At 35.4% G+C, this 22128-nt stretch overlaps 1 protein-coding gene across 1 annotated transcript in view; it reads left to right on the top strand.

Moving 5' to 3' along the window:
• LOC145300872 (uncharacterized) overlaps positions 1-22128 on the top strand; it is a 92489-nt gene that overhangs the window by 63542 nt on the left and 6819 nt on the right. The window contains exons 15-17 of the mRNA XM_080144524.1: positions 243-428; positions 12176-12244; positions 18450-18617. Coding sequence (XP_080000650.1) covers positions 243-428; positions 12176-12244; positions 18450-18617 — 423 coding nt within the window. The remainder of the gene's footprint in view (positions 1-242; positions 429-12175; positions 12245-18449; positions 18618-22128) is intronic.

Genomic DNA, 22128 nt, shown 5'->3' with positions numbered 1-22128 from the left:
ACTTGTAAGCGATCGTAACCCCCCCCCCCCCCCCCCGGGACCGTGTGCAAGAAAAGCCTTTGCGAAACATACACGAAATGGTCACAGACATTTTGCCTTTTATATATATAGATATGGAGGGTGGTGATATTTTGTGGCTGCACATACACATCCTTGTTGATAAAACATTAAGAAAATGTCATAAAAATTTTCTTGAAATTTGGTGATTTAGAGAACTTACGTCTGAATATTTTGTCTTTCAGGTGAAACGTCAAAATGACCGTCTTTTGGGGTTGAACGGAGAATTATCTCGTTCCAATTCAGAATTGCGGCACAAAATTTTGGGGTTGCACAAAGCAAACAAAGAATACAATGAGAAACTTCAGGACGAGAAACGAAAAAGTCAACATTTGCAACAACAACTGAAGGAAAAAAATGAACAAATAAAGGTAGACGAAAAGAAAATTGCTTCTTTTTTTTTTTTTTGTTTTACAATCACATAATCCAACGAGAATTTATGCTGATGATATCGCTCACTCTTTTGGCATTGCTTCTTGCCCATCTTATTTCAACTGTTTCAACTAAATATGCAGCTAATCTAGAAGTTGACCTGGGTTCAATTATGGAGCAAGAAATTGCTTTTGTTTATTTCTGTTAAGATTAAGCTTGTGTTTTTCGATTGTAGATGTATCTCTTTTTTTCTTTTTGAGATTCTCATAGGATGGCTCTGCTCTCAATGAGTGAGAAATCGATTCAAAAACTTCTTGGTTTTTCTTTTTCATTAAATTTTTCTTGGATTTCATATATTAAATCCATTACTCTCTCTGCTTCTCGTAAGATCAGTTTTCTCTATTGGTTTAAATTTTCTCACACGTGAAGCTATTCTCTATCTCTACAAATGTACCATCAGACCATGTATGGAGTATTGTTGTCATCTTTGAGCTGGTGAAACTGTGTCCCATTTGAAGGTTCTTGATAAATTGCAGAAATGTATACGTAATTTGATTGGCCTCACACTCTTTCTTTTTCTCTGCAACCGCTTTCTCTCACAGACGTGATGTTGCTAGTGTCACCCCCTTCAGCCGGTTGGTTGAGACGATCGTCGACCTCAGAACTCTTCCACTCCAATTACGGCAGCCTGAAAACGACCCGACTCTGGCGGTTTGCAGCTCACTATTTTCGTCCTTCCAGTGATCACTGCCGGTGATAATTCTTAGCCGTTTTAATGTTGCTGGTATTGGTAGTGACAGAATTATCAGTTGGTCGTCTAAATTTATACTCCGGACCTGACGTTGTGTACCCGCTTACCAGCGAACATCGCCGATAAGAGAGCCGTGGATTTTAGTGTGGTGAAAAAGGAAATAAAAACAATTCCACACACGAATAAACAATTAATCTGGGTTTATTCACAATAATAATGGTCTAATAATATTTCAGAGTTTGAAGGAAGTTGGCTGTAGCTATTTTAAAACGGTAGCTTGTGACTCGAGTTCAGATAAGTTTTTCGGCCATTGGAGATACGTGTTTTAAGTCAAAAGCCCTCTCTGCCCGACTTTAACACCATCTGAATTCGCCAAAATCGAATTCTCTCTTCTCCTTCTCTTCTCCCCCTCCTCTCTTCTCCTTCTGTTCTTTTCTCTGTGTTCGAGGAATATATACATATCCATCAATGCCCTTTAAACATCACGAGTTTGTATTTGTTTACAACAAGAAAACTTGCCTGTCATCAGCTTTCAAACCTTGTTTTCTAAAATAAACAACCGCCTGTCATTTCATCTCGAATTCTGTGTTTCAAAATAAACAGCCAGCTCACTCCAAACTCTGACCGTTACAACAATAAGTATCTCTTGACATACTTTTTCCTTTGTCTGTTCTAACCAAAGAGTCATTTGATCGTCCTATTTTTTCATTCTTTTGGCTCTTTCTCTATAACGGCATATCAACCCCATAACTTGGTTACATACCTCCCCTACTTAAAAGAAACAATATTGGACTCAATATTTTTTCTAACCCACTTCTTCTTTCTGGGCCTTAATACCATGGCTCTTTGTGGTTTTACAATTTATAATAGTTCATCAATTGGATTCGTTCTTAAAGAAAAAAAACTGTATCATTCATGCACATGCAAAAAGTTCTCTTTTAGAGTTTAGCGTTTTTCAAATCTGCTTTCAGTTCATACGATTGTCCATAAACCTCATTAAATTTTTTTTTTTTTTTATATATATATATATACATATACACATTTCAATGCATGCAACTATTTAGTCAATAGTCCATTTTTCCTCGGATTTCATTCCATGGCTCTTTCTTGGTTATCTGGCTTCTTCACATATGTATCTCCAACGTTGGTAGGGTATTAGATGCGGGGTTCACTGGTAGTCTTGATTCTGTACCAGATTGATCAGGTCTGGTGTTTTTATCAGAAACCACGGTAGCGTCCCTCACTTCATGCTCATCCCTATTCATTTCAAACAACGAATGGACTTTTCCTTTTAAGCGCTCTAATTGAGGGTTACTCTCGTCCTTATCTATTTTATTAGCATCCTTTCCAGCCCTTAGGAGACTATTGATGTAGCTAACTCTCCTTTTCCCATACACTAGAAAAGCTATTAACATTATCACGACCAAGATGATTATTGTAGGATTTAACCATTTACTTACTTTTTCCCATCGCCATTTTTCTGGTTCATTACCATCCTTCACTGCTCGTAACTCATCTAATAACTTGCTCATATCGATCTTTCCGTCCAGTTTCAAAAGAGGTGGAATTCTGCGAGCTTCTATCTTCGGAAATTCCTTAGTGATAGGTGTCCATACCTTTGACCAATTTACACGCGGTATTCTAGTTAATGACAGAAAGTCATTTCTGAGTTCAAACTTCTCTTTAAATCTGTAGGACGGCAAGATCTCTAGAGTTGGGCCAAATGCTGTAGATCTATAATGGTCATAGGTGGATGAATAAGTATTTCCCCTTGTTGCCGTCCCTTACAGACTTTCGACAACTTCCGTTCACTAGTTGAGGCAACTGCCCAAACACCATCAGATAGATGTATAGCTTGGGGGGTTAGTATATCAATCGACACCTCTGCTCCACAATATTTATCGATCCCCTCCTCATTTCCTTGGAATAATTGAACTACGCATAACTTGTGTCCGTTAGTTGCATAGATGGAACTTTCTACTGCACAAACTCTTAGTGCATTCATGCTACACGCTAATACTTCGCTAGGTGACAACACTATGAATTTGGTTCGGGCTGGGTTAAAAGCTATTCCTTCGGTTTCAACTTTGTACCTTGCTACTGCTCTCCTCTCAGTGACATTAGTAGGAAACGGTATCGGTAAATTAATTACGTTAAATACTTCGAAGTCGCTATTTCTATCCAATAAAGGTAACTCAACCATTACGTAAATCTTATCATTTTGTAACATCGTAGCACAACTCAAGGTTTTATAATATTCCCATAGACTCTTCTTTGGATCTACTGGTAAGCGTAAAGTATGTGGCAAGTCTGCCTGAAGCATCCCAAGTATTGTTTTTAAGTCTTTGGGGGGTATGATGCTCGGTGACATGTGCGCTAATGAAAGTAAATCTAATTGTGTCCTAACATGTTCCATTGCCACTGTCAATAACTGAATTGATGAGTCGAGTTGGTTTGTCATCGTCATCAGTTCCAGTATTTGCTTAGTTACAGCCTCTACCATACTTATTCTTCTAACCATAAAAGTCAAACTTTCGTTTAGGCTGACGACTGTATGGGATAGCCAGTTTATTCTTTGTCTATGTTCTGTCAGTTCGTATCTAGTAACGTTCACTATTGATAAGCTTTCCTCTATGACGTGCTTTATCTTCTGTTGATTTTCCTCTAAACTGCTTATATGCCTTTCTAATACTTCTGTGTCACTCTCCGATACGGTCCCGAATAATACGTGTAGTGCTTTACCTACGAAAGGAAGTATAGATCTCTTTTTAACTCGTTTTTGGGTCCCATCTGCTGCTAGCAATCCAATATCCCTAAAATATCCTCCAATGTATCGGAGTCTTTGTTTCATCTTATCTAACCGTCCTCCTAGTGATACAAATAACGCTGTATTAGAATTTATCCCAAGTTTTGATTGATTTTTTTGCATCTGCAGCTTTAAGTGCGCTGCTAAGTTAACTTCGTCTTCTAGTTCCATTTGAACCTTCCGATACGCTCTCAGATCAATGACGAACGTCAGGATCCACTTAGAATGAGTAATCGTTATCTCGCTGGTCTTCTTAAATACCGTACTGTGTGTGTGGTGTAACGCTACTGTCAATCCAACCATCACCGCCATCATCATTATTAGACGCCGCATCCTACAAATACACATAGTAACGTTCCTTTATTATTTGTTCCATTTTATTTTTAGTCACTCAATTCCAGTTCCATAAATAACTTAACGAAAGAATCAGTTTTATCCTCTTCGTCTTCCTTATCCTCTTCATCGCTATTTGTAACTTTCCCCGTTTTAGAGATAACATTGATAGGTCGTCTTACACTGCTTCGCAAAAGTCTAGGTCCCCTAACATCGCCTATTACCTCTGGGGGCTGTGTCGACGGAATCGCATTGCTCTCTGATTCTTCAGCCCTATTCTCATTACCAGCCTCTCTATCTCTCAGTACCGATAGTGGAATATCATCTTCAGATTCCCAACCTTCCGAATCTGGAGGCGTAGTTGTTATCTCTGGTAGCGAGTCGGTATTCTCTACCTCAAATTCTAACTAACTCCTGTTCATCCGCTACCTCATCAGCCCACCTATCCGTATCTTCCCAATCTCCTTCCGGATCTATCAGGGTGGCTTTCCTTACAGGTCTATCTGTCTGTATATTAGGCATTTTCCACTCCCTAATATTGGCTTCGCTATCCTTTATAGCCCCTTCTATCTCACCCCAGCTCGTCACCGCTGTTCTAGGTGGAATCTTTAAATCTTCACGAGACACAAGATCCACTTGAGTGAGCCTCGTGCTACCTAACATAATCTCTTCCTCCCCAAGGATTAACTTTGGAGGGTCGAATTTTAATACAGCTTTCCTCTCTCTCAGCCAGTCTCCTCCCAGTATCACGTCGTGGGTCATTTTTGGTGCTACATACAATGTGTGGGATGTCTCAGTCTCGCCCACCTTTATCTTTACTTCCAGCATCCAATCTAATCTAAATCTGCCCCCATCTGCCTGAAACGCGTTCACTTTAGTTGACATAAATCGGTCGGCGGGGAGTCTTAGTCTTTGCAACTCTAAAGAACTAATGACTGAGACTTCCGATCCGGTGTCTATCAACGCTCTGAACGTTCTGCCCTCTATTTCAATGTTGCAGGTGAGTTCGTCATCTTCGGACCATATTTGACATAACCTAATCCCATCTCTATCCTTATTCGAAGGATTCTTAACCTTACTTTTCCTCTTTCTACAACTGTCCCACAAATGCCTGCTCTTCCCAAACCCCTGGCATGTATCCTTCTTCCTTAGTGGACAGCTAGTTGCTGTGTGCCCTCTTTCCTTACACTCGTCACACCGTACGAACTCTTTCGCCTTGCAACTTTGAATTAAGTGTTCTTCACTGCCGCACTTAAAACACTTAGGCCTCAGCATGCAGGCCCTCTTTGGATGTCCCGGGCGGCCACAGTTGAAACAGTGCAGCCCGTCTCTGCACTGGTAACTATAGTGCCCCTCTTTTCCGCAATTGTAGCATTTTAATTTTAAAGCCCCATCTATGCTTTTCCGAACATTCTTATCTCTCCTAGAGGTCACCCGCCCTTTCGCTATTGGGGCAACCCTAACTAGTTTAAAGATTTCCTTGTTGGAATCTTCTTAGAGGACGTGAGTTTTAATTTGGGTCCGGGTGGATTCTTTCTATCCCTATTCCTACATTCATGTGCCCTGTGCCCTTCTTTCTGACAAACAAAGCACACTAGACCCCTCTTAAAGTTGGGATGGGGTATGTGTCTCCCCCCTCCCCTTAAGTCCCAGTGTTCTGGATTCGAGGCTTCTTCTTCCCCACTCTGGTGAAGCTCAGGGCACTTTGCTCGGATGTGTCCTCGTCGACCGCATCCGTAGCAGACCTTCAACCAGGCTGTCTGGTTCTCCTCTAATTTTCCTAATCTCAGGAGGAGGGCTTCAGCTCTTCGAGCCTGTGCAAAGGCCTCCTCCAACGTGTTAGGCTGTGCCCTTGCCACGTCCTCACGCAACAGGGAATTGCTCAAAGCGTCCGTGAAGAACTTTGCCAGCTGGGCCTGGGTAGCCGGATCATTTCTCCGATCTTGATCTGGATAAGCTACCTTAGTGAGAACGCTCATGTGTCCCTCTAGGTGAGCGATGGATTCGCCACCCCTCTGCCTCACACCTACCAGCGCTCGAGCTGCCTCCGTTCGGCTCGAGTGACTGCCGAAGTGCCGCTGGATGTCATTTTCAAACATCTTCCAGTTGGTTTGGGATTTGTATTTATCCAAATACTCTCCAATCCACTCTGAAGCAGCATCCTCGGTATAGTCGTATGCCAGTGAAATCATATCGGCATCCAACAGGTTATAGATGCGCCCTTTCTTCTCTATTGCTTTGAGCCAGGGTCCCAACTCCACAGCCAAACCTGTGAACAGTGGGACTCTGGATCCCGTTACGTTAAGTTTTGGGGTTAGCCGTCCCCCTTCTTCAATCCTATGCCCTAACTCCTCTACAGACCTACCGTTTTCATTGGTCATGGTAGTAGTCCTAGCGGATTACGTATTAAATAACAATAGACAAAACAAAAAAATATAAGCGCTCTTTGAAAAAGCCCACAAGAAGTCCAAAAACGAATACCGACAAGCAAAAGAAAGTGATAAGAACGAAAATAAGGTGGTTTCCTACCTGATCGCTGAGATGTTGTTGGTTCTGCGCTGCTTTTGTTGACTCGCTTGTTGGGAGGTCCCACCTGTTGTAAACAGTAAACCTCCTGTTTTTTTTGTTTGGTTTTGAATCCGTCTGCCTGGTTAGCTAACACACCTTCTTCCTGATTTCGATAATCCTTGGTCAACGGCCACCAAATGTCACCCCCTTCAGCCGGTTGGTTGAGACGATCGTCGACCTCAGAACTCTTCCACTCCAATTACGGCAGCCTGAAAACGACCCGACTCTGGCGGTTTGCAGCTCACTATTTTTGTCCTTCCAGTGACCACTGCCGGTGATAATTCTTAGCCGTTTTAATGTTGCTGGTATTGGTAGTGACAGAATTATCAGTTGGTCGTCTAAATTTATACTCCGGACCTGACGTTGTGTACCCGCTTACCGGCGAACATCGCCGATAAGAGAGCCGTGGATTTTAGTGTGGTGAAAAAGGAAATAAAAACAATTCCACACACGAATAAACAATTAATCTGGGTTTATTCACGATAATAATGGTCTAATAATATTTCAGAGTTTGAAGGAAGTTGGCTGTAGCTATTTTAAAACGGTAGCTTGGGACTCGAGTTCAGATAAGTTTTTCGGCCATTGGAGATACGTGTTTTAAGTCAAAAGCCCTCTCTGCCCGACTTTAACACCATCTGAATTCGCCAAAATCGAATTCTCTCTTCTCCTTCTCTTCTCCCCCTCCTCTCTTCTCCTTCTGTTCTTTTCTCTGTGTTCGAGGAATATATACATATCCATCAATGCCCTTTAAACATCACGAGTTTGTATTTGTTTACAACAAGAAAACTTGCCTGTCATCAGCTTTCAAACCTTGTTTTCTAAAATAAACAACCGCCTGTCATTTCATCTCGAATTCTGTGTTTCAAAATAAACAGCCAGCTCACTCCAAACTCTGACCGTTACAACAATAAGTATCTCTTGACATACTTTTTCCTTTGTCTGTTCTAACCAAAGAGTCATTTGATCGTCCTATTTTTTCGTTCTTTTGGCTCTTTCTCTATAACGGCATATCAACCCCATAACTTGGTTACACTAGTCTCAGTCTTTTTTATAAATACTATTATGACATGTGTTCTTAAGAATTATCTGATCTATTCCCTGCTTCATTAGTTCCAGCTCATCTGACTTGTTGGTCTAGTGGTCTCCATCAATTCACTGTTTTCATGCCTTGTTGTCATACAACTTCTTATTCCAGTGATTTCTTTACAAGAATTTCAAGGTTGTGAAACTCTTTTCCTACAACCTTGGCCGTTTCAAGACTAAGAACAATAGGCATCTCCTGACGATGCATGCACTAACATTTAAACAAAATATTTCTTTTATTATAAAGCATCATTTCATTTTGTAGCAAAAATGACACGCATGAAAAAAAAAACGTCTATTTCTTATTTAGACAGAATTAAATACAGCACTCATCCTAAGTGGGTTTAACTGGCTTCCTATGAAAGAGCAAGTTGCATGGGAATATCAAATTTACAACCGGTCCTCATTCGCTTGTATATTCCCGTCATGAAGTTGGGTTTTTGCAGTTCTTGCAGGAAAGTGTCAATATACCCCTAAATACCTAGTATTTTGAAATGGTTATCCATTCCTGATTGAACTTGCAAGATTGTGCAATTTCTCTTCCTATAACCTTGCTTGTTTCTACAATGTGACGTCCAGTAAGTGACGTCACCAAATTTGGCCGTTCTGAGTCCAAGTTAGCCACTCAGTATCTGGCGATCATTCTGGCGAAGGTCCTGGTTTATTGTGAGGTCTTGTCCGGCGAATAACTATTTCCCCCACATTGTGAAAAGGGCAAATTGTTCGGTGCTTTTTTTTTTACTCATGTTCACCCCATGTCTAAGAAAGATTAACAAGATATTTGTTTATATTACATTTAAACTTCTGTATATCAGTACAGCCAGGGAAGCAGGCAGTAGGAAGAGAATTCCAAAGTCTAGCTGTTCGAGGTAAGAAGCTATTAGAATAGAAAGTTCTGGCATTTAGGGACATCAACAGTGAAGGGGTGAGATTTTGTTGCTAAGCAGGTCTGGCACTGGTCACCAAAGTCTGGATCATTGAGGAACAAATGTCATTTCAAGCCGAAAGAAGAAAGAATAGTACTTCAATAGCTGGTCTTTTCGGATAAAGTAATAATAATTATTTGTTGAACGCTTATACTTTCTGATTCTTTGCAAGTCTCTGACTAAGGTTTTTAATATTTGTGTCTGGATGTTGGTAAATATGGATGATTTTTGAGTTTAATGATTTCAATCCTAAGAATGAGGGTCAGTCTCTTAACGGTGTAGAAGTTGGCAGGCGAGCAGGGCAAGTCATTGAAGTTCCTGATGCACTGACTTATATTGAGAACCAGTGGAGCATAATCCCCCCCCCAGTAGAATTCAATTCATAATTCTCAACAACATACTGTTGTCTCAAGTTACCAGTAATAATCACAAATCTCAATTCTGCAAGACCATGAGTGGCAAACAGGTCTTTAGGTCTGCTCTTCTCTCTTTCTTCATGGGACTCAATCTATCACTGTCACTCTGATGAGAAAGGGAGGGGGCATAATTATAAAGACATTTTCTAGATATGCAATAATCACAATTCTTCTTTATTTAACTTGTTATCAACTTCAACGATGCAGAAGGATCCAAGTAATTCAATTATTAATTATTGCCATGAATGTGCGTGGTCTTCATCTTAGCCCTACAAGCAATTCACCACTTGACACTTTAGAACTCAGTCAGTGACGTTAATGGCAACAGTCAGTCTGCTCAGCTTCTTGATTTTGCCCATAATCAGCGTCTGATTAACAACATCCCTATGATTATCCCTATGACCGATATTGGTCAACATTTTAATGTTCTTTTATGGATCATCCTCGATAGGAAATGTTTAATACGCCTGGATAAAAGCCATTGTTTTTTAACAAAACGTCACTCAATTTTATTTCCTCAATTCCTCGTGAAAAGTGGATTTCTTATCAAATCATAATTTCTTTTGACCAAAAAATAACTGAAAGGCACTTCTTGAGAAGAAACAGATTATTCCATATCAATCCTGTTTTTGATTTGACTCCTACAAGCTTTTAACACAGTTCAAACTTTTTCTTTACTTTCTCTTCCACTGTCTGAATCATGACATTTGTCTCAGTGGCATATCAACCCTTTTTTAACTTGTCAACACTATCACAGACTCAACATTGTTTAACCAGTAATCTGATAAGAACTGGTGTATCATCATGATTATGCTGAATAAACATATATATATACATATAAATATATATTTTAAAAGCGAAGTGGGGCATTTTTTTTTTAAACCTTATAAAAAAAAAAAGATCGACTATAAATTAAAAAGAAACAGGATCGACTAAAAATAAATTGAAAAGGAAGAAGATCGCCTAAAAGGGGGAGAAAGAAAAGAAAAGGGGGAACGGTGAAAAAACTTTAAGTACTTTTCAATCGGCAGTCGGCGAAAAGTACTTAAAGTTTTTTCACCGTTCCCCCTTTTCTTTTCTTTCTCCCCCTTTTAGGCGATCTTCTTCCTTTTCAATTTATTTTTAGTCGATCCTGTTTCTTTTTAATTTACAGTCGATCATTTTTTTTATAAGGTTTAAAAAAAAAAATGCCCCACTTCGCTTTTAAACTATTACAATTCTGTTGTACTTCGAATTTACTATAAATATATATATATATATATAGAGAGAGAGAGAGAGAGAGAGAGAGAGACAGACAGATGATATATCTATCTATCTATCTATCTATCTCTCTCTCTATATATATATACTTCAGAATATTTTTACTTAACAATCAGTTGATATGGAAACCTGTGATTATAAGATTTACAAAATATTACTGGTGGTAATATTCTATAAGTTATCCCATCTAAATAAGAATTGCTTAATATGCAAGATAGAGCAAATAAATTAAATTGTGATTCAATGAATTTCAAAAAAACCCTTATTGAAATGAAGTGGTTGAGTTTCATATCAAAAATTTTTATTATTCTAAGCAAGACAAAGAATACTTTAGAAGATTAATTTTCTCTCCTCTGATGAGATGGTAGACATTGAAACCCTATAGGTTAAGGAGATTAATTTTCTAAAGTATTCTTTGTCTTGTTTAGAATAATAAAAATCTTTGATATGAAACTCAACCACTTCATTTCAATAAGGGTTTTTTGAAATTCATTGAATCACAATTTAATATATATATATATATATATATATATATATATATATATATATATATATATATATATATATATATATATAGGGAGAGAGCGAGAGAGAGAGAGAGAGAGAGATGATATGTCATATATATAGACAAAATTAAATATGATTCATTAAGTCAGAAATAATTTTTCTACAGGGCTCCCCTTCCTCCATTCACCAGTATTTGATACAAATATTCAGTCTATGTTTCACTTGTCCACCAAGTTTCAACCATGAATATACATCAGTCTTTTTTTTGTCATTCCTTGATATACAGGCACACTTTGGTGACAGCCTCATCAATAGACTCCTGAATGGGTTGCACATTCACCAGATCTTAAGCCCCACTCCCTTCCTCCACATAGGGTTATCTTAAAGAAAATGCTATTCAAAACTAGACTATCTTGAACCAAAAATGACCATCACAGCCAATATCAGTTGCATCTAGTTGTAGTTGCAATGCTTGTAACGTTACCATTGAAGAACTAAACAAAGGAAAGAAATAAAAATCCAGGTCGGCAATTTTTTTTTTGTAGAAAAGCATTTATTACATATTACTCTCTCGTCTCGACACCACTTATAAGTCTCTGTTGCTGCCACATGTCCGTCTAGCCTGGCGCCTTTCTCTTTCCTCTGACGGCATGCCGGCTCATTCTCATCCTTGACTTTATTCGTCCATTTTCTTTGACATCATACTTTGCTTCTCTTGACCACGTGGTGCATTTTTTTCCTTTTTCTTCTTGCGCAGTTTTAAATTGCATATGCATGTTTTTCAGCTACTTCTGCTGCTAAACTTTTCGCAAGCCAGCCATCCTTAGCTGCTGCTGATATTTTCATAAGTGTTCGTATGCACTATGTTCTATGCAGAAGTGATGCATACTTGGTGCATATTTGGTGCATATTATTGCATGGCGATAAAACAGATCTTTGGACAAATCGAGACTGAAATTTATTCACTGTTTTAATTTGATAATTTTGTCACAAAGCAGAAGAATATACAATTTTGAGAGAAAATGAAATATTGTTTCCCCCCCCCCCCATTTTTGCTTTACTATTTCGATAAAACAAATTCTTTTTTTGTTTTTAGATGATGCGGATTAAGTTACAAGAATTGCAGAAATTCAAACAGGAAGAACAAGCAAAGAACAACGACCAAGTGAGTTACAATGGCAAATTCCAATTCCAATCTTTGAGTGATATTCCTCGATTCTATGACCACTTCTGGTGTGTGCGTCTCCTTTCAAACATGCCTTACACATTTTTTTTATTTATTTACTCGATGGAACTTTTCAAATGCAATAAAAAAAAAAATTATTATGAAATTGAATCCGCCAGAATGCATCTCAAAGAAACCATTTTAATATTTTTAATGGTTGAACCAAAAAAATTAATTACTTTATGATCCTTGATGATTTGAAAAGAATTTTGAAGCCCTTAAACTGTCAAATAAAATTATTTCTGGTTCTAAAATTCTTAGTAAATCCTAATGTACTAGAAAATTGAAAGTTTTGGAAGCTAATTACATCCAACAATTTTATAAATAGAGATTAAAATATTACATTAACTTAATAAATATTAGTTGTTTTTTAACAGTTTGGTTCAATAAATAATTTAATTAATAATTATTTTTATTAATAATTTAATAACCAAAGTATTGAGCAATAATTAAATGTAATTTTCAAAATCCTATTAAAAAATAATAAGAATTTAGTAAAAAAAAATCTAGTTTAAAAAAACATAAAGAAATGAAGTGTAACAAAAAAGGAGTGTAACGAAAATGAAGTGTAACGAAAAAGGATTGGAACAAAAAAAGAAGTGTAATGAAAAAGGAGTGTAACAAAAAAGGATTGTAACAAAAAAAGGAGTGTAATGAAAAAGGAGTGTAACAAAAAAAGGAATGTAACAAAAAAAGGAGTGTAACGAAAAAGGATTGTAACAAAAAAAGGAGTGTAATGAAAAAGGAGTGTAACAAAAAAGGAGTGTAACAAAAAAAGGAGTGTAATGAAAAAGGAGTGTAACAAAAAAAGGAGTGTAACAAAAAAAGGAGTGTAACAAAAAAAGGAGTGTAACGAAAAAGGATTGTAACAAAAAAAGGAGTGTAATGAAAAAGGAGTGTAACAAAAAAGGAATGTAATGAAAAAGGAGTGTAACAAAAAAAGGAGTGTAACAAAAAAGGCGTGTAACGAAAAAGGATTGTAACAAAATAAAGGAGTGTAACAAAAAAAAGGAGTGTAACGAAAAAGGAGTGTAACAAAAAAAGGAGTGTAACAAAAAAGGCATGTAACGAAAAAGGAGTGTAACAAAAAAAGGAGTGTAACAAAAAAGGAGTGTAACAAAAAAAGGATTGTAACAAAAAAAGGAGTGTAATGAAAAAGGAGTGTAACAAAAAAAGGAGTGTAACAAAAATAGGAGTGTAACAAAAAAGGAGTGTAACAAAAAAAGGAGTGTAACAAAAAAGGCCTGTAACGAAAACGAAGTGTAATGATAACAAAGTGTAATGAAAATGAAAGTAAAAAAGACATCCAGATGATGATGGATATGAAACTGGAAATACGATGCTAACCCGACGGTGGGTTTAACCGAATTCCTCCAAAAAAGAAGGTCCATGGGAGTATGAAATTTACAAACGGTCCCCAGTCGCATGTACACTCCTGATAAAAAATTTAAGACCACTTGAAAATCTTTAAAAATAAACATTTTTTTAAGGATAGATTTTAAACTCCTCCCACTTAAGGTTATCAATACTACAATCGAAAAGGTTATGAAAAAAAAAGCTATATTCTAAATATTTAATTAAAAAATTTACATTTTTATAAAATGAGGCATTTTCCACTTGATCAAACTTATAAGATCAAGGATATAAATTGTTTTTTAGTTCAGTTACAGATTAGCAATTACTGTGTAAAGGTGTCACCATGCCTACAGCAATCAAACTTGCCGAAATTGAGCGTGATTAAATTCTAGATTTCCATAAGCAAGGTTTGTCACAGTGGGCGATCACAGCTAAGGGAAATCATAGTTAATCTAACTTTCTAAAGAACAACCAGAATTATGGAAAAGCAAAATCCACTGGTCGCCCCCACCCCATTTCTCTTGAGTAGGAGAATAAGACAGGTTGTTCAGAAAGATGAGATTTTCTTCTAGTCAAATGAAGGCAGTCAAGAGATGCTGATTGCAGTCCAGTAACCATCCAATGACACTTACAAAAAAAAGGCATGGTAAATAAAAGGTGTAAACAAATTCCTCGCCTGCTTCCATGTCACAAGGTGGACTGCGCTTAAGGTTTGGTTATGAATACCAAACATGGGACGTTAACAAGTGGAAGAAAGTCCTATTTTTTGATAAGAAAAAATCTCAATCTAGATGGGCTTCCAACAACATTGCCTCCTGAAATTTTCTCCACGCGTCATATTGGTGGAGACTCCCTAATGGTATTGGGTGCCTTTTCTTACAGAAGGATGATAGAGCTTCAGATTGTGCAGGGTCGTCCGACAGCAGCTGGTTATGTTAGCATGCTACAAAAAGCATTGTTGTTGATGGTGGGCCATCATTTGTGTGGGAATGGATGGTTATTCCAACGGGATAATGCTGCAATCTACGCTGCATGACGGACCTTGACCTTTCTGCAAGAAAATAGGGGTCCCTCTTTTGGGACATTTTGCATACTCACCAGACTTGAACGCAATTGAAAATGTTTGATGACAAGAGATGTTTATCAAAATGGCAAACAATATTCAACAACTTCGTGAAGCCATCTTCAGAAGCTGGTGCAACATCCCCTGTACCTTCATGGAAATGCTTATTTCTAGCATGCCTCAACTTTTCATACAATTTTGTAGAATTTCTACTCTTGGTCTTTATAATTTTGATTAAGTGGAAGGAGTTTAAAATCTATCCTTAAAAAAGGGATTCTTTTTAAAGATTTTCAAGTGGTCTTAAATTTTTGATCAGGAGTGCATATCCCTGCCAAGAGAGGTGTCAACATCCTCCTATATATATATATATATATATATAGTATCTGGAATTCCTAAATTGGTCACCCATCTGGCTCAATGTTGCTTAACTTCAGTGATTTAATGAAAACCGGTGTATCAACATGATTATCTCATATTTGATGAATATGCATAATGTTAAATACAGAAACAAAAAAGATTTTAGAGAAAAAAATGATTGTGTTATGCTGATTAATCGGACTATTACTCTCATCTTGGGTGTTATTAGCACAACGTTTCGGTCGCTGCAACCTGCGACCTTCTTCGGGTGTTGAAAACATGCTTCTTTTTCTCTACTAAGGAAAACAGAGTTGGCTCTGCATTACAAGAAATTTGAACTGTGGGTTTGAGGGTGAGTCCATAGATCATAAAGAAGGTTCAATCTTTAGGGATCATTAGGATATTTTTTAAAGGCTTTTCTATTTTTCGCTATATCTATACTAATTGTTAATATTAGCAAATATATCTATACTAATTGTTAATATTAGTAAATATATCTATACTAATTGTTAATATTAGTAAATATATCTATACTAATTGTTAATATTAGTAAATATATCTATACTAATTGTTAATATTAGTAAATATATCTATACTAATTGTTAATATTAGTAAATATATCTATACTAATTGTTAATATTAGTAAATATATCTATACTAATTGTTAATATTAGTAAATATATCTATACTAATTGTTAATATTAGCAAATATATCTATACTAATTGTTAATATTAGCAAATATATCTATACTAATTGTTAATATTAGTAAATATATCTATACTAATTGTTAATATTAGTAAATATATCTATACTAATTGTTAATATTAGTAAATATATCTATACTAATTGTTAATATTAGCAAATATATCTATACTAATTGTTAATATTAGCAAATATATCTATACTAATTGTTAATATTAGTAAATATATCTATACTAATTGTTAATATTAGTAAATATATCTATACTAATTGTTAATATTAGTAAATATATCTATACTAATTGTTAATATTAGTAAATATATCTATACTAATTGTTAATATTAGTAAATATATCTATACTAATTGTTAATATTAGTAAATATATCTATACTAATTGTTAATATTAGTAAAAAAATGTTTTACAAAACAGGATTGATACCCACTCGTGTTTTTGTTTTGTTTTTTTAAAAACAATGCAAGGATGGCAACTCCAAGGGCAAAAAAAAGTTGTTTTTTTTATGGAATACCATCCCTACAGTAAAATTTAGAGGTGGGAGTATAATGGTTTGGAGTTGTTTCTCTTGAAGCGCCCTGGAAAACCTTACACCAGAAAAGAGAAAATGAATTCTCCCATGTATCGAGCTATACTTGATGATAATCTCTCAAAAGTCTGCAGAGGATTTGAACTTGCCTAATGGTTAGATATTCCAGCAGGACAACTATTCAAAGCACACAACTAAGGCAACTACTGCATGGTCTTGGGAGAAGGAAATAGAGGTATTAGGATGTCCAAGTCAATCACCTGACCTCAACCCAATTGAAATTCTGTGCTAAAAGTTGTAGTTGATTGTACAAAAGAGAGATCCGAGGAATCTGACAGAACTAAAACGAATTTTCCAAGAAAAGTGGGATAAAATTCCAGTTAACATTTGTAACAATCTTGTAAGGAAGCATCCCAAATGTTTGAATGCTGTTATGGTGAGTAAAGACCATATTACTAAAAGCTAATACTATTTTTTGGTGTGTTGGATACTTTTTGACCTTAGATATGACATTTATGTAATCATCTAGTGAATACGTGATTATGTGATTTTTGATACAAGATTTGTATTATCATACAAAAATACATTAGAATAGCATTTTGTTATTGTTTTTGTGTAATAAAAATAAATCAACTTTTTGCTTTGTATCAGATACTTATTGCACCCACTAATATATACGTGTAAATGTATGCACAAGCATTTATGTATGTACATGTATGTCTGTTAGTATATGTATATGTGTATATATATGCATGCATTTATGTATGCATATGTGCATATATATATATATATATATATATATATATATATATATGTATATATTTGTACATGTGAGTATTTGTTTGTATACGTATGTATATGTACATATTAATATACAAATTAATAAAAAGTAGCGTTTCATTTTTGTCTTAAAACGGTTGAATTTAGAAACGACGTTTTTGTTCTTTTTCGAACGAGAAATAGCCGTTAAATTACAAATGAGCATCATAGCGTTTCTCCTCATAACGTCTTATATCCTTTGAATTCTTATTCTCTCTTAGAATAAATAATATCGTTAGAATTCAAAGGATTAGACAGTTAAAGACGCATTTCTCATTTTTATTTACTGTTTAATTTTTAATTTTTCGTTTGTATGTGTATATGTACTGTGTGCATGTGTGTATGTGCGTACTTGTATGTCTATATATTTAAGACTGACATGGCACCTTCTCATTGGCTATACCTCCTTCTCCTCCTCCTTCTTCTCCTCCTCCTCTACCTTCCTTCCTTTTCCATTCCCCTTTTCCCCGTGCATCCTCATACTTTCACTACACCGTTGAAGACTGAAGGATCGGTCGAAAATTATGTACTTATAAAAAAAGTTTTTTAATTTTTTTTCATAATATTATTTTGTATTCCTGCACGTCACCAATTAAAAACGAATAAAGAAAAGTTATAAGCTTTTATACTTTTCGTATTCTTTTTTATTCATATATATATATATATATATATATATATATATATATATTATATATATATATATATATATAGTAGATGTGAATCAATACTTGAAGCTGACCGAAGAACAAATTAGCCAAAACGTATTAAAAATAAAAGAAAGAAAAAAAAAAAGAAGATTGTGAACAATAGTCAAAAAATACAAATAATTGAAACTATCTGCACGAACTCAACAAACCCGGCAGGAATAATCAAAAAAGCCAAACACAAAACATCTTTGTCAGCAGTTGTAGCAACAACTACAAAGAAACAATCTGTGTAAAATATTTGATGTTTACTGGTTGAAATGCTTCATATCGATTGGTCAATTCTAGTAAAATATGGAGTCTCAATTGGTTGCAGACACAGGACTTCAACCAATCAGAAAGTCACCCCAAGAGTTGAGCACTTACTAACATTAGTTACATATAATCAGTTTGGTAGGAAATTACTACAGCTAAAGTGTCACTGTTGAGAGAACTCTTCAATTGCAACTGTAGACAATAGATTGTGTAGGAGTTTTGTGACAATGTGGAATGGCAAAATATTGTTAAAAGAAACTAGCGTCACGGTTGATCTTCAGAGATACAAGAAATTTGCTCATTTTGCGGCAGCCTCGATTTCAACGTCTGCTTTTCTCTCTCTTTCAGTTGCTTACTATTGAAAAATTTCAAAATCAAGTTTCTACTCTGCAACTAGAATTAAGTTCTTTGACCATCTTGCAAACAAGTGGGTGTTTTTGCAAATCAAATGAAAATGTTTCACTGCAAGAGAAAGATGAGACAAAAGACGACCACTCGTTTGACAGAACAAAACAGGTATAAAGCTGTATTATTTGAGATTTCTTTTTCATTTCAGCTACCCATGTGCTGGAAATTATTCTTTGCACAAATAACAAGCATTTTGTGTTGAGAAAGATTTGTTTCAGAATTTTTTTTTTTTTTTTAGATGAAGATTGATAATTTTTATTAGTTGGACTACTATTCTCATCTTGGTTGTTATTTAATATATAAAAGACAAAATGGGCACACATGTTTGTGTATGTCTACAAAAGGCTTTTTGCGTTGGGGTTCTCGCGTCAATTAGATTCCAGAAGTTTCCGCATACTTCTTAGATCGTAATATCTAAGATTTGCAAACAGACATCGTTTCTATCTTTTTTTTTATCGAATTTTAAAAAATTCTCTCGTTTTGAGTGTTTTGTTTGTCTTTTTTGTATAAATAAAGCGAAACTAATTGAATGCAAACAACAACTGGCCTTCAAGCCGGGTAGTATCTATCTGTAATTGGTCCTTGGTCAATGTAGGGGAAACCCTTCATACTGAGACAATTACTATTTATTTAGATAATGCCAGAGTGCCCTCTTTTGGGGGGAGCTGGTATTCCCCCACATTAAAAACGACCTTATGTTTAATTTGCAAATAAATACCAAGACAGAAAGTGGGAAGCTTAACTGGCCCCAGGCCAGGTTTTAAATCAACGTTCATTTTTATGCACGTGTGGCGACTGCTTTTAGTCTTCACTTAATTACCAACTCCATTGAATGCACTTTCCTTTTTGACCTAATGGTTAGCGAGGAAGACTAATTACCCTATGTTTTGGAGTTCGATCCCACTTCTTTATTTTTTTTTCATTCTTTTCCTCCTTCGCTGTTTGGGTTCAAGCCTGCCTGCCTACTACCACTTTTTTTTTTTTTTTTTGCTCAACACACCTCCAAACACTCGGGCTAGTTTAAAGATGAGTTAATAATTTAATTATTTTTATAACTCACTGAAAGACTTAAGCAGAGAGCAATAATTGGCTTGATTCTTAGATTATGTTTCATTGAAATTATTTTTATTGAACATGATTCAATTATGTACAAATAAAATATATTTCTTTAAAAACATAATTCCTGTTTTTTGTAACAAGTTTATTTACAACATTTTAAGTCTTAAATCCTAGAAACTGAGGGAAAAAAAATTTATATTCTAATTTTTAAAATAAATTATTTTTATAACTCACTGAAAGACTTAATTTCAAATGTAACATGACCAGTTAAGTTTAAGAATTTCTGAAAGACAAAACGAAAGTACAATTTCTGGAAACATGCAGGAGGGCCAAAGCTAATTTAACTGCGAAACAGATTAGCATATGAATGTTTTGGTTATTAAGTTATATCTAAATACAAGCAAGGAAAAAAATAAAAAAAAAGTGCACAATTTGCATATTTCACATTGGTACAATTTTCTATTAGTATGTTAAAATAGTAACATTATAGAAATACAGGATACAAAGAAAAAAGAATGGTGTCACAATTAATTTGACCTTTTGTAAAAATTGAAGCTTACTTGATTGGACAAGTGGCATAAATTTAGCCACAGCCTCCTAAATAGTAGGCCTTACTACCTTAAAATCATGTGACCTGTTAATGTCACAGCTAGTACTGATTCTTATGAAGGACTGGCTTGGATTCCTTGGCGTTGCCTGGGTATTTGGAGATGTGTGTTAAGCAACAAAAAAGTGGTAGTAGGCAGGCAGGCTCGACCCATACCGCAAAGGAAGAAAAGAATGTGTGTAAAAAAAAAAAAAAAAAAAAAAAAAAAAGCGATGTCTTTGCTGTTGCACCCATTGCCAAACCGGAAGTGACGTATGTTTAAAATTAAGGCTAGTCAATCGAAAAGAGGGGATAACTTTCAAAAATATTGCCGAAAAAAGCGACCCCTCCTGGTAGAAAAGTGCCCAGTTGAGGATGAAGGAATTAATGTTTTCAGTCAATTTTTTGGGATTTGTCATCCAAAGGATTGATCTTCAAAACGATAATCTCATGAAAATCCCTTGCCTCTGTCGAAAGTTTTAGGCAGACATACAAACATAGTTGGAAATAAGTCATACACTATCCACTATGACTACGAAATTCCTACAGCTACATACCTAGAAAATGGGGCTATTAAAGCTTGACATAGTGATATGGAACAAGGAGAATATGGCAACTCTAGTTGAAGTAAGCATTCCTCATGATGCTGGCCTTAATAGAGCAGAGAGGGATAAAATAACAAAATACCTAGGACTTATGTACGACATGAAAAGAAACTGCAATCTTAAGAATATATCCACCATCCCAGTCATCATAGGAGCAATCGGGCTAATGAAAAAGAATTTAAAAAACTATCTGGCGAATATACCCAGTGAACCAAGTGCAAAAGAAATACAAAGAATAACACTTAAAGGGACGGTTAGAATCCTAAGATCTTTCGGTTGGAATAACTAAACTAATGGGAATGCCCCATCCACAGGAAAAGCAAAGTGATAAAAAAATTAAATAGACAGGTGAGATTTATATTATAGATGGTTATTTTGTTTGGATTCTTAAAGAAATTACTGAAATACACATTTAATTTTGAACTGTGTGCCTGGAGTGTTAATCCTGTCAAAAAAAAAAAAAAAAAAAAAAAAAAAAACTGAAACTGAAACTCAATTCTGTGATAGATTGGTCAATGATGTCCAATGATTTTTAAGTATGTTGCCAATGAAAATACTCATCTCAGATCAAAACTTTAGAAATAAAATCAGCAAATGGAGTGAAGAAATGGTTTCAAATTTCCACAAACGAAGTGCATAATGGATACCAGTTTAAAGACTGAATGAAAATAGAATAGAAATAAGAGATCAATACAAATATCTGGGGATAAATTAGATTGAACACTTCAGAAATAACTTTAATGTAACAACTCAAGATTCATACTTGAAAAAAAATCTAAACAATTCATCATGGACTGTGGCTCACACGTAAGGCTTCAAATCTCACTGACGGAGATATAGCTATTTATTACACGTATCTAGTCTCTTACAATCTATAAATGAAACCCAACACAAAAACATGAAATTAGGCATGACAATTTTCCCTATGACAAACTTTTAGAGGAAAAAAAAAACATTCAGTTTACCCCAGTGAAATATTTATTGGCAGATTATCAATGTTCAAAGTGACCAAACATGGCTTAATCTTATCTTTAGAGCTAATTTTACTTCTTTAGTATATCCTTATACCAGAAAGTGCTTTCCTTCATAGCAACATTTTTACAAAATACAACAAAGCTAGGCATTTTTTTTCAAAACATCAACTTTTTGACATTTTCTATTATCAGTTTATGTAATAACTGAACTGCAAATGTTCTAACATTATTTACAGTACGCTTAGTGATAGCTTTAATGTTAAAGTAGGTGTACAGTAGAGTTCTACACAGCCTACAAGAACAAAAAAAAACATAACGCCAGTGTGTATCAAAAGATACAGTTTTAGAATTTTTATATTAATATAGTAATGGCCACCAACCATAAAAACGCTTTG

The sequence above is a fragment of the Euprymna scolopes genome, chromosome 2, assembly GCF_053919585.1.
Source record: "Euprymna scolopes isolate OS-2025 chromosome 2, ASM5391958v1, whole genome shotgun sequence".
In the NCBI taxonomy this organism is placed as follows: Eukaryota; Metazoa; Mollusca; class Cephalopoda; order Sepiida; family Sepiolidae; genus Euprymna; species Euprymna scolopes.
The sequence above is the reverse complement of the archived record's forward strand: the minus strand, read 5'-3'. Positions and strand labels throughout refer to the sequence as shown.